The sequence below is a fragment of the Vombatus ursinus genome, unplaced genomic scaffold (assembly GCF_900497805.2).
Source record: "Vombatus ursinus unplaced genomic scaffold, bare-nosed wombat genome assembly UNPS02014830.1, whole genome shotgun sequence".
Classification (NCBI taxonomy): domain Eukaryota; kingdom Metazoa; phylum Chordata; class Mammalia; order Diprotodontia; family Vombatidae; genus Vombatus; species Vombatus ursinus.
This window is the reverse complement of record NW_020954608.1, coordinates 50,254,630-50,268,838: the sequence shown is the minus strand read 5'-3', so window position 1 is coordinate 50,268,838 and position 14,209 is coordinate 50,254,630. Positions and strand designations below refer to the sequence as shown.

At 38.0% G+C, this 14,209-nt stretch overlaps 1 protein-coding gene across 1 annotated transcript in view; it reads right to left on the bottom strand.

Moving 5' to 3' along the window:
- Nucleotides 1–765: 765 nt before the first annotated feature.
- WBP11 (WW domain binding protein 11) overlaps nt 766–14,209 on the bottom strand; it is a 28,477-nt gene continuing 15,033 nt past the window's right edge. The window contains exons 8-13 of the mRNA XM_027838695.1: nt 13,480–13,679; nt 9,678–9,869; nt 8,897–8,998; nt 8,132–8,431; nt 7,113–7,295; nt 766–1,814 (exon numbers count right to left, since the gene is read on the bottom strand). Coding sequence (XP_027694496.1) covers nt 1,381–1,814; nt 7,113–7,295; nt 8,132–8,431; nt 8,897–8,998; nt 9,678–9,869; nt 13,480–13,679 — 1,411 coding nt within the window. The 3' untranslated portion in view covers nt 766–1,380. The remainder of the gene's footprint in view (nt 1,815–7,112; nt 7,296–8,131; nt 8,432–8,896; nt 8,999–9,677; nt 9,870–13,479; nt 13,680–14,209) is intronic.

Sequence of the window (14,209 nt, the reverse complement as noted above, 5' to 3'; positions counted from 1 at the left end):
TGGTGGGGCAGAGGGTGCCAAGTGAGCTCAGAGTAGGCCCAGTTCATGGTTTTTTTTTTTGTTTCTTTAAACCTTATTTTGGATTCCAGGTGTCCATGGAGACAATTTAAGTTGCTTTATCTTTAGCACATCATTTCTGTTTTGGAGATGTTTGAAAGGCCATAGGGATCAGAGATAATATCTAGGCCTCATCATCTTATTTGTCACATGGTTCAGAGGTTCATAGCTAAGGATTTAATTTCTTTTTTAACTTCCTAGTAAGGATGTTTCCCATATATTGTACAGTGAATATAATCATTACTGGTATAACTACAAGGCATATGAATTCAGAATATAAATGGAAACCACAATAATCTATATAGACAATCTATATAGCATGTACTATAAAAAGGCAAAAAAGGACTCCCTTTTTATACTGTCAGAAGTGGTTATATACCAAGCTAGAAAGCTACTATCTACAGAAAACAAACAGTAAATCACACTGAGCTATTATAAAAATTCTGAATTGTTCTAAGGCCAGTGTGAAATTCCTAAAGTATAAGACATTTTCATTTTCTTACATTTTCATTTTTTCCCCGAATAATGAATAATTGATTCTTCTTAAAACTCAACCACATTTCCCACTTCCTCCACTCTTAACAAGAATTGGCACCCACAACCTGAGTTCTAAATTGTTTATTCCTTTCTCTTGCTTACGTTAACTAGTTAATTGTATACATAATTAACTGAATAACAAAAACAAGGTTTATTTTTGTAGAACATTTATTTCTTTCATGAGAGACATTCAATTTTTTTTTTTTTTGTCACTGAGAAATCATCTCAATTAATACATATGTATAGTTCTCCCCAGACATCCTGCTCCATAGTAGGGAAATGAAGCTGTGATCCATTTTACTACAAGTAAAATGTTACAAAATATTTACAAGGAAAGTTAAAAAACAAAACCAGAAGTAAAACACAAAAAACACTGGAAGAAATGCATTGGTTTCTGACAAATATCTATTCCAGTGGCTTACCAAACCCACTTAAGAAAAGGATTTCAAAAATAAAAGTACAGACACTAAAATCCTGGGTATTTCATGCCTCCAAAGAAAAAAGGAAATGGTGGTGGTGATGGGTATAGTAGAGATGTGAAGGGACACTGCTATAGAAGCTTACCAGTCTACTCTGAATGAGACATCTTTTTTTTCTGTGCAGTGAATTCTGACCCAAGCTAAATAATATTAAGACAATCCTTGCACTGAAGTTAGAAAATGCTCTGACAGAGTAAAAATTAACTCCTCTGCACTCAAGTCCAATATATAAGAACTCCTTCCTCTATGAACCATATTTGCTAATAAGAATTTGTGGGATTAAAACCTCCCCTGGCATCATAAGCTGTCACAGTAGCCCCTCCATCTCTTTCATGAAGGCTTCATACACATCATCCTTGGTTTGTACTGAAACAGGAGCAGAGGGGCCAGATTTAGGGACTGCTTTGGCAAGCGGTAAAGCAGAATCCTCTTCTGACTTTCTTTGGGGAGCAGCAGTAGCTCCTTTGTTTTCTCGTCGAACCCTCAGTGCAGTGGGCACAAATCTCGTAATTTCTGCCTTGGGATTAGTGATTTGTGGCTTGGCACTGATGGTTGCTGTGGCTTTCTTCTCAATAGTGGCTGCACTGGTGTCATCCACTTTGGGTCTCTGGATCAAATTAGGTGGGGCACTTAAAACCCCTGGATTCGGCAAGGGAGCTGGTGGAAAAAGCCCCGGTGGAGCAGGTCCAAGTGGAGGCACCAAAGGTGGGCGCATCATACCAGGACGAGGTGGAGGGATGCCTATTAGGAAGAAAACACAAATTGAGAACACCATGAGTTACCTAAATAAGCTTTTGTTTTTGTTTTTTAAAGGGACATAGAACTTATGGGGCACATATGGAAAAGTACTTAAATCTAAAGAAAGTCTTTACACTGACATCCGTGGCCTTATTCAATGCTCTTACCTCCTCAAATAGCCTTCCATTATTGGTCAACTGGGTGATTACAAATTCATTACCTTACCTGAATTTGGCCTTCATGATACTGCAGAGGCAGCGAGGTGGTACACTAGATAGAGTGCTGGCCCTGGAACCAGGAAGACTTATTTTCTTGAGTTCAAATCTAGCCTCAGACACTTGCCAGCTGTGTGACCCTGGGCAAGTCATTTAACCTTATTTGCCTCAGTTTCCTCAACTACAAAATGAAATGGAGAAGGAAATGGCAAACCACTCCAATATCTTTGCTAAGAAAATTCCAGATGAGGTTGTGAAGAATTGGGCAGTCCTGAAATGACTAAACAACAAACACTGCTACATGGCAATCTTTTTATCATTCCTTCACTATCACATAATCCCCATAAAGACTGCTCCAAACCTTTTATACTTTCTGAAACCCAAAATAGTAGCTCCACGCTCAGTCAACTCCTTATGCTAGTGAAAAAACAAATCAAAGCCTCTCCTAAAGAACACCTCAAAATGCTTTTGTCATCCCCTTTCTTTCATTTGATTCAGTCTGAGGAAAAGATAATCCTGCTTTGTGCAGAGGAACTAATACTATATTAGGAGTCTGAAGACTTAGTTTGAATTAGGGATTTGCCACTTAACTAGCAGTGTGACCCTGGGTAAATCACTTAAATTGTCTGGGCTCATAGTGTTTAAGTGCTCAAACTTATTTTCTCTGTAACAGGGTCTATGAAGATCAAATGAGATAATTTATGCAAAAGGGCTCTGTAAACCTTAAACTACAACACAATTTATTAAACTACAACATAATTATCAATTATGATTTTCTTTAAAATAAGGCACTGGATTAAAGGTCCTACTCCAGCTCTAAATCTATGATTTTTGCAAAGATTAACCCTTCTGTTTGTGTTCTTAATCTTATTCCCTTCCAGTACATTGAGAAGCTTGCCCTTTCAATCATGCCCTCTCACCTCCAATCTTTCCTTATTTATTGATTCACTGCCTACAAACACGACCAGGCCTCCCAGATCTTAACATGAACAACAAAAACTTCATTTGACCTGCAATATAGTAGGCCTTTAATATGTTTACTGATGATCCCCTCAGGTTGTCTTTTATCTTTTCTCTTTTTTCACTGATAAATCTCTAGTTAAAGGAGTTTTGACACTATTCATTACTTCCTTTTCTCTTAGATATTCTCTTCTCTGGCTTCCTGATACTACAATCTCCTAGTTTTCTTTCTATCCCATCACTCCAGTCAACTTAACATCATCCATTTCATGCCCCTTAAGCATGCTGGTTCTCCAAAAGATCTGTATTCTCTTCTCTTCTCTTCTCCCCTTTTTCTGCATTCTCTCCACTGGCTCTCATGGATTCAACAATTACCTCTTTGCAACTGACTTTCCAAATTTGTATATTGAGACTTAATCTTCCTCTTAGACTCTAGCGCCCCATTATTAACTACCTATTCAACATCTCTATACAAACATTTTGTTGGCATCACAAACTCATCAAGTCCAAAGTGGAGCTAATTAGCTTCTCCTCTAAATCTGTCTCTTTTCCAAATTTCTCCTTATTTCTTTTTTTAAGCTTATTTTTTCTCAATTACACATAAACAGCAATTTCTAACCTTCATTTAAATAATTTTTGAGTTTCAAATTCTCTCCTTCCCTCCTTGAAAAGGCAAACAATTTGATATAGATAATACATGTTCAGTCATGCAAAACATTTCCAAATTAGTCATGTTGCAAAAGAAAACAGACCAATAAAAAAGTATGCTTTGATCTGCATTCAGACTCCATCAGTTCTTTCTTAGGAGGTAGATAGCATTTTTCATCCTTAGACTTTTAGAACAGTTTTAGATCACTGTATTGCTGAGAATAGTTAAGTCATTCACAGTTGATCACCGTACAATATTGCTGTTACTATGTACAACGTTGTCCTCGTTCTGCTTCATTTCATTTTCGTGGGATATATAGATGTTGCTTCTGCATATCACTCAATCAGAGGCTGGAGTCAGAGAAACAGTTTTTATTATTATTATTATTTCCACAAAAAACCAAGTGGAAACCTAAAGGAATTCAGTCAGGGGGCTAGGTGGAAGTTAAACAAAGGGGAGTTATATTAGAATAAGAAAACACTCTTGGTGGTGAATAAAATAACCAGTGGAAAACCAGTTCAGAGGTTAACATGAAAAGGGGTGTTTCCAAATTCAGGCCATAGTCACAGAATTGTGGGGAGTGGGAGATGTAATTAGGGGCGGAGACTTATGTGGGGAAATTAAGCACTTCAGATAGGCTGTAACCGCTATAGCACCCAACAAATGGGGAAACAGGTGAAGGAAATTCAAATGGGGAAGAGGGAATAAAAAGATGTGCATTTGTTGATACATGTGCCCTCACATGTGTGCTCTCACACATGAAGGATGCCTGACCTTCCCGGGTTGTTAATAAAGCTTCTTCCTGATTCAACAATGGCTTCATGGAATCCGTGATACTGATATAGATAATACTTTATATTAGTTCATGTAAGTCTTTCCAGGTTTTTCTGAAAGTATCCTGCTCATCATTTCTTAGAGTGCACTCTAAGAGTACACTTCTAGAGTACACTTCCATCACAATCATACACCACAAGTTGTCTAGTCATTCCCCAATTGATTGGCATCCCCTGAATTTCTGATTCTTTGTCACCACAAAAAGAGTTGCTATAAATACTGTTGTATATATAGGTCTTTTTCCTTTTTCTTTGATCGCTTTGGGGTATAGACCTCATAGTGATATTACTGGGTCAAAGGGTATGCAGAGTTTTAAAGCCCTTTGGGCATAGTGCCACATTGCTCTCCAGATCGATTTACAATTCCATCAACAGTGCATTACAGTTCCTGTTTTTCCACATCCCCGCCAGCATTTGTAATTTTCCTTTTCTGTCATATTAGCCAATCTGATAGATGTGAGGTGGTACCTCAAAACTGTTTTAATTTGCATTTCTCTAATCAATAGTGATTTAAAGTATTTTTTTATATGACTATAGACAGCTTTGATTTCTTCTTCTGAAAACTGCCGGTTCATATCCTGTGACCATTTACTAAATGTGGAATGACTCATAATCTTATAAATTTGACTCAGTTCTCTATTATGTTTGAAAAATATGGCCTTTATTAGAGAACTTGTAAAATATTTTCCCCCAGTTTCCTGCTTCTCTTCTAACCTTGGCTGCACTGGTTTTGTTTGTGTAAAACCTTTTTAATTTTATGTAATCAAAATTATCCATTTTATATCCTGTAATGTGCTCCCTCTTGTTTGGTCATAAATTCTTCCCTTATCCATAAATCTGACAGGTAAAATATTCCATGCTCCCCTAATTTGCTTATCTTTTATAGGTAAATAATGTATTAATTTTGACCTTATCTCTGTATACATGGTGTGAGCCCCTTATTTCTTTTGAGGGAACTCCCACTTTTCCAGTAAACATAGCTTCTCAACCTTACAGTCACTCTGCCTTTTCCCTCTCCTTCACTTCTAGAATTCTATACTCAACAGTACCTCTTACATCTGTCCCCTTTCCACTCATGACCACTGCCTCGGTTCAAGCTCTCAATACACTACTTAGACTATTGCAGTGCTACTTAATTGGTCTCCCTACTTCCTCCTCTCCAACCTATACACCACACAGCTGCCAAAATAACCTTCCTCGGGCACAGGCCTGATTTTGACATTTCTCTGTTCTACACACAACACTCAGCAGTTTCCCACTGTCTTTCTTTATAAGATACGATCTTCTTACTTTGGGATTTAAAGTTCTCCATAGTCAGGTTCTAATCTATACTTTCCCAGACTTACCCCCTATTATACTCCATCAGGTACTGTTTCTAGTCAAACTGGCTTAATAGCTTTTGTCCAAATGGGATGAGCTATATCATTTCCCTCTGCGTAATTTCAGAGACTATTTCTTACATCCTGAATGAATTCTCCTTTCCTCTACTTCTCAGGTTTCAGTTCAGATGTAATTCCTAGATGTCCAATTGCTTTTCCTAATCTTCCCCTTACTCTGGCAAATCCCCTCTACTTTCTCAAATTAATACAAATTTATTTATTTCTGTTACATCGTATCTGTCCTTGTAATTTAAACTCCTGGGTGACTGGGTTTTTTGTTTTTGTCGTGTGTCTACTACTTGGCAGGAACTTGTGCTCTGCTGGCATAGCCAGGGCATCTCTATGCTAATATATTTTAGCAGAAATGAAGTGGAAGCCCAAATATTGGAAGAATTTTAAATATAAGGTGAAACTGGCAATTACTCTCTTTTTCAAGTACAAATTAAAATTCGATAGTCATAGATTCTCTTGTTAGCTTAAATGAATCAGTTCCATTGTTTAGACTATATACTGTTGAGGCTAAGTTTAAAAGATTCATTCCCACATCCAAAAGACACAATCTCATTCAAAGGGCTTAATTTACCTCCCTAACCTTGGCTGGAATGTATACAGCAAAAGGACAACGAGTATGATTTAACAGAATCTGACTTCATTATTAGATAAATAAATAGCATATGCCCTACTAACGGTTCACCAGTATTTTCCCCTATATACCAAAGGACAGCAGAATTATATCTGAATACGAAGTAGTCATATTTATAAAATTTTCTGAATACTTCATTAAAAAGGCTCTTGGTTTCTTAATTTAGATATGTCTGATGGCTTGTGTGGTATACAAGGAATTTGACATTCTCAAAAATAACATTAAATATCATTAGAATGTCTATCTTCTGATTAGCAAGCACTTGGACTCACAGCACAAATGAGCTTTGAAAAAGGAAAGGAAAAACAGAAGCAGCAAGAGTGACAGTCAAAACCTGTAACTCTAACAAATTTTAAACAGCTAACTGCTTGAGCTACCTTAAATCTTAAAAGGTTCCAATGTGGTACTTTAATTTGACAAATGACTTACTCACATTGAGGAACTGTGGAAAAGGCATCATGCAAATGATGTAGAATTTTTCTTAGATCCAAATTCTCTAAATCTGATGCCCTCTATAGCTAACATAAAATGTATATGCCCTATAATGTCCTTCTTTACCCATGTAACACTGAGGAGAAATGACTACATGACCCCCTTGTCATACCCCAATCTATTCCTTTACCTGGAGGTGCTGGGGGAGGTAGCCTCGGTGGCGGTCCTCGTGGAGGAGGACCAGGAGGAAGACCAGGAGGTGGGCCTGGTGGTGGACCAGGAGGCCTGCCTGGTGGAGGACCAGGAGGTAAAAGTCGGGGTAAAGGCCCTCGAAGTCCTGGCATTCCAGGTGGTCTTAAGAATGGAGGAGCTCCTGTAAAAGGAAAAATCATTAAATCAAAGTAAATTTACTTACAAATGAAATGTTAGTATGAAGGTAAACTATCACTTTAACTTCCAAGTTATCTTGGAAAATTAACTGAAATTTGCACATGAATGGTTATCTGACAAACTTATCACTCTTATTTCTATAACTCTAATATTTAGCATTGAAATAATGCTTGCTGATGTCTTCGTGGGTAGTAACTAAAATAAAATAAATAATTACAGCGCAAACAGAACAAGTCTTTTAAGGCCAAAATGAAGCATATCAAGCAATGAGAGACAGCTATGGACCAGGGAACCAGAACATCAAATAAACTTTTCTGCCAATCACAGATGGTTTGGGTTAATAATTAAAACAGAATCACAAATAAAGGTTCTATAAATTATCAGCTGATGTAAATAAATTTATATATTTGTTCATAAGACATTGTTCATTATCTGCTGGGATGTCTATTTAAGAACAGAATGGACTACACTAAGATTGAATTTCACCACAAATCTGCTTAATGTATGAAAACCAGAATTTTCCATTATTAAGGGTTCAAATGCCCCCAAATCCCTCCAACAAAAGCAATACCTACAGCCCTGATGCACCTATGAGTTAGGCATAAAAACAATTCTGACAAGTACTTGAGGCTCTCATTGATATGATTAGAGGAAATGAAGCAACTAAAGAGTGGAAAGTTTTAAAGAAAAATGGACAACTGTGAAAATATTTAATGTTAGGAATGAACACTTCAAGCCTGGACTCCAGGATACACAGATCGCTCTTGTTTATCTTGTAACCGAATCCTCTGGGAAGAGTTGGATATCAAATATGTTCACCTGGAGGTGGACCAGGGGGAAGGCCAGTGGGTGGCCCAGGTGGTCGTAATGGTGGAGCAGGTGGTGGTCCAAGAGGGGGTGGTCCTGGCATGGGAGGTGCCTGTATTTGGGCAGGAGGAACAGACTGTGGAGGTGGTTGCTGTTGTTGGGAAGCAGGAGATGATGACGCCCCATCAGGAAGAGATTCTTCTTTGTGCTGCTGCTGTGTTGTATCTTCTGACTCAGAATCATCAGAATCCTCCTCATCATCATCCTCTGAAAATTCCTCCACTTCTCGCCCCTCTTCAGGAATTTCCTGACCTGAGAAAAACACACAAATAGAAAGACAGTGGTGGTGGTACATAGTTGGGGAGAACAGTTAACTTACTTTGTATATCTCTTAGTATGGCAGCACCACAGAAGATACTGCAATAGATACTGGAAACAATGAGATAAAGTTGAAAGAATATGGGTCTTGGAGTCAGGGAGAGGCCAGGGTTCAATTTCCACCTCATGTTTACAAGTATGGGCAATTAAATTAATACTTCTCAACCTTGGGTTCTTTAACTATAAATAGGGATAATACCTATGGTTCTGACTTTACAGGGTTTTTACAAGGATTAAATAAAATATGTGGTTTGTAACCATAAGATGTTACATAAATGTCAATTATTAACCATTCTTATAAGTGCTTTCTGAAAACTGATGTTGATAAAAATAGGAAACATGATCAAATAATCATCATTAATGAAAGGTTTAGAAAAAAATGGGTCTAATGATCTTCACCTGCCATTCTAAGCATCATAGCTTGAAGAGGTGTTAATTCCTTCATGTTTTTCTTTTTCTTTCGTGCTTTTCCAGGAACATCGGCAAATCGTACACTGAGACCTAAAAAAGGGGAGAAACACTAAAGTTTAAGCTGTACGTCATGTTTCATGATCATTTTTTACTTCAGTTGGAGCACAGATTTTGCTTCAATGCCACCCCACTTCTCCCTTTAAAGTTTGAGTGGATCTTTCTGTTTTAAATATGTTTGTTTAAGCATGATAACATCAGAGATAACATAGCTACTATTTGCTTCTGAACTTTTTCCTTGATACAAAACCTAGGGCCAGCAACTGCTCTTTACCCCAGAATGCTACTTCTACGCATAGGAGAGAACCAGCTAAACACCCGTATGTGCACATTCGTGTTTAATACAACCCCCCTCCCCACACGTTTCTAGCTCTTTGAAGTCACCATAAAATTTTGTCAGCATACAAAAGCCCATGGATTTTCAAATCTGGACACATTAAGAGTTCATCAATGCAAAGTCTGGAGCATTAAAATTCATACAGTTATTCTTCTTTTGTACTTAATTTTAATTAGGGCACTACATTACCCTATGCTATTATATTTCCCCAAATATAGATATTATTTTATATAAAGCAAACTATATGCAGGCTTTCTTAATTTATAGATTTTTTCAAAGTACCTTTAGTTTATAAAATGTACTATGCTTAAGTATAATAGAACCTTCTTTTTGTAATTGTTTAATAAATGCTCAACTGACTGAATTTGTACACACCTGACTTTTTGTCCTCATTGTTCTCTCTCTCTTCATCATCACGATGCATGAACTCCTCTCCTTCACTGTCAGCATCTGACCTGTCACTGTCACTGTCATCACTGCTGTCATCATGCTTATCTTGATCCATGTCTTCAGGATAACCTTCATCTTCGCTGGTGCTGGAAGCATCATCATCATGACCTCGATGAGCTGAAAAAGGAGAGGATAGCGTAAGTATTAAACTAAGTTTTTTTCAATTTACTAAACAAGAATGTAGAGAAATATACCATTATTTAGGATATAATACAACCTATGTAACTAATTTGTTAAAATACTTCTATCAAGTGACCTGTTCCTCATTTATACAGACATCATGACAATCTTACTACCAATCGGTTTTAAATGAAACCCTGGAAGATTTTTAGGATTTAAATAGCAGCAATTCACAAGACACTAAAGTCTAGTGAAAATATGGCACTAGATGGAATTCAGAATGATAATTAGTAATAAATCAATGAAAGAAAGTCTTTTCCAACTAAGGAGAGCAGCTTATGGGAACTGTCTCCACATCTTACACCCCATTTTCCATTCCTGCATCCCCATCACATTCAACACATCACTAACCCTCTCACATGTCTTCTGCTCTGCTTACCACTTTCACTGTGCTCTCCATCATTAACAAAGTGCTTTTCATTTTAAACTATCTCCTCTCTTGGTCCTTCCATCTGCTGGCATTTATGGAGACCGTGCTCCTCCCAGAAAGTGCTGCACCCCTGGTCATCTTTTTCCAGTACTTGCGGCACGTTTTTTCCCTTCCCCCAACCCTGATCCACTGTTCCTAGGAGTTGGTCCTTGTTCCTCATTTCCCCTTACAAATTCTTTGTTGCCCTCACTCAGCAACCTCCTCTTTTGAGGATCACTCTATCTAAATATATCATCCAATCTGATAATGGGGGCAAGTATCTACTGGCCCCCAGGTTATTCTCCCTCATTTATCAAGGATTCTGTACCTGGCTTATGATGTTTCTCTTTTGTTTTAATTCTTGCTTTTATCCCAGGAAATGTCAACATGTGTTGAAATACTCTGGCCTCTTAGTTCCTCAATCTCAATTCCCATGACCTATTCTTTTTCTGCATCACAGCCACAGAGATGGTTCCATCCTTGATTTTTTTTGTCATCCACAAGTATTCCACATCGGTGATCAAGAATGCTGAAATTCCTTAATATGACTATGACCTCCCAGCTATCATTCCATCTCTTCCTATATCTCATTCCTCAAAAACCTATTCACCCTCACCTCCAATTCCAGTACACTCCATCCTTCAGGTCATTAGCCTTGATCTGAATTCTTCCCCTCCCAATCTTGTCACTTTGGTTAACCAGTTCAATATCATACTTTTCTCTACTCTCAACTTCCTTTCCCTCTTGTCCTATTGCTGTTAATGCCTTACCAAAACTCAAACACAAATTACTCCCATCTATCTTACTTACTCCTCCTCAACTGCTAGAGGAAGTCACAAACTCATGCTGAAGAGATGCACCATAAATTTAAGTTATCTAGTTTCAACTATACTCTCACTACAGAAAGACAATAATTTACTTTTCCTTAACTGATTCTCTACTATATATACCATGCATAGTTGCTATTTTAAATCTTCTCAAAATTTGAACCCCAGTACCTTCTTAGTAGATCTCACTTCAGTGAAAAAACAAGAGGTCATTCACTATTAGTTTTCTCTTCTCCCTTTTGCTACATCTTGAAACCCCTTGACAATATCTTCCCAATCAAGTGTTTCAAAACAACAGAATTCTCAAAAACAAACAAAAACCTTCAGAGACTTAGCAAATGGAAGAGTTGTTAGGTCCTTCTACAATGTGGTGTAGGCTTCTTAAAATTGGGGGGGGGAACCCAGTTTTTTGAAAGCTGATAACTGTTGCTATGACAAAAAAGCCCGTCATGAATGAGCAAGACACTACAAAGACGAGAGTACCGACAATTGGTAAAGCATCACTTTTACTGAAATTCACTTTTTCATTTAATGTTACATCAAAACCATTGTCAGAAGTTCTGGTAAGCCCATAAGATCTCTGTATCTTCACCAGAGATTAGGCACTGTGGACAGAATGCTCATAGTCAGGAAGACCTGAGTTCACTTATAAGCAGGATGACCCTGGACAAGTCCCTTAACCTCTTTAGTCTAACTTTCTTCATCTATAGCTACTTGCACCTGGCCCCTCTCTCCTCTCCCCAACCACCTTGTATTTATACATGTTTTCCTGGATAGAATATAAGCTCCTTGAGGGAAGGAACCATTTTGTACAGTACAGATTATTGCTCACTGATTGCCTGTTAATTCCCTAACATAAAAAAATACAATGATCCTATGATCCATATGATCCAGTGAATGTTCATTGAAATGAGTTAAACTGAATCTTCAACATGGCTACACACAGAGCATTCAAGAAGTGCTAGGAAATCCTTCAGAAACTCTACAGTGGGATTTGTTAATTATTATCACCATTATGGCACTTACATATGTAACACTAGCTATGATAAAACAGTAAGACAATATGTTCTCTAAGGTAGAAAGAATGCATGTATTTGATTATGGGTATATTTTTGTATATATACAAGTGTATATATACACATATATGTAGTCTCCCTAACTTGGCCAAGAGCCAATTACAGGCCCAATCCCACTACTGATTAACATGGAAGGTTTAACCTGCTCATTTTTCTGACTCGGGCCAGTTCACGCCTCTATAGGTAGCCTGGTAGCTTTCTACTCTTGGCACTAAAATGGCACCAGACTTAGTGCAGACATCTAATTAGCTTTAGTCCTACTGTAGCTAAGAACTCACAAACTTAAGCGATCCACTAGCCTCAGCCTCCCCTGCGGCATGGACTACAAGTATATGCCACCATGACCAGGTTGGCATTTATCTATTTACTTATTTTTGAGATAACATTTATTTTTTTGTTTATTATTTTTAGGCAATTGGGGTTAAGTGACTTGCCCAGGGTCACACAGCTACTAAGTGTCAAGTGTTTGGTCAGAGGCCACATTTGAATTCAGGTCCTCCTGACTTCAGGGCTGGTGCTCTATCCACTGTGCCACCTAGCTGCCCCTAGTTGGTATTTATTGAGATGCAGAGTGGGGTACTGGATAGAGAGTAGAACACCTGGGTTACGGTCCTACTGCTCACACATTCTGGGTATGTATGTGTGACCCTGAGCAAACCATTTAACCTCTAAGTTTCCCAGGGAACTCTCTAAAACTAGAATTCCAGAATAGGTGCCAATCAGATTTGGAATTTCACCTACAGGTGAGTTCTCTCAATAAAATCACAAATTTGGCCTTTCCCTACAAGACAGATACAGATATTTGAAAGATAAATTTAAGTGGCATTTGACTTTAAACTTTTAGGACAGGGCCTATTTAATTTTTGTCTTTATATCTCCAGTGCCTACCAGTGCTCTACTTGTAAATGGGCACCTAATAAGTACATGGTTCAGCAGAGTGATAGATGTGGTGGCAGAGGATGTGGGTCAATCCCAGCCCTGATACTTTCTAGCTGTGTGTCACTGGGAAAGTCACTTACGCTATACAGCATCACTAATCTATAAAATCAAACAGGCGGATTAGCTGCATCTAAGTTCCCTTCTAGCTCTAAATCTATGAAGCTATGATTTTTTAACTTTTTTCATTGACTTGAACCAAAATGAATCTTCAATAAGGCATATTTCTAAGAACTATTCAACAAATGCTATCTGATGACAATGAAAAACAACAGATGCAAAAGTGGCTGACATCTTACCAAGTTCTGGACTATATAAAATATCCTCCTCTCGCCGACGAGGGGCAAGTTCTAGGGCAAAGCCCACTTTACGGCCATACATTTGCAAAACTTGGGGAGGAGGTGGCCCAGGAGGTGGGCCAGGAGGCTTTCTTCCAGGAGGCAAACGAGGAACACCATGTCCAAGAAGAGGAAGTATAGAAATTGCCCTCGTGGGAGGTCTGGGGAGAGAACATTTTTACTGATTTTTATTTATGTTCTATTCAAATACCAAGGGATTCCATATTTCAAATGTAATCAAGGGATTCCTTCCTGAGAAGCAGTGTGCTGTGGTAGAAGGGGCAATGCACCCAGGAGGCCAATGGTTATTCCAAGTCTGTTGCTAACTGGCTTTGTGATGATAAGTTGCTTATCTCTTCTGGGCTCTAGTTTCCTCACTTGTAAAATTACAAGGTAGGTTTATGCAATTTCTTAGCTCCCTTTCAGTTCCAGAACTTTGGGGAACTTCAGGCTCATGTCTACACATACTTTAGGAATACTTCAATAGATCTATGAACTTATGATATGGGTAATAATGATAGCAACAGATATTTACATGGTTTTACAAACCAATTCACATATATTTATCTCATTTAAGCCCCACAAACAACTATTATATCCATTTTATACATAAGGAAACTGAGACTCAGAGAGATTAAGCAACTTGTCTTGGTCATACAACTGTTATCAGAGACAGGGTCAGATTCCAGGT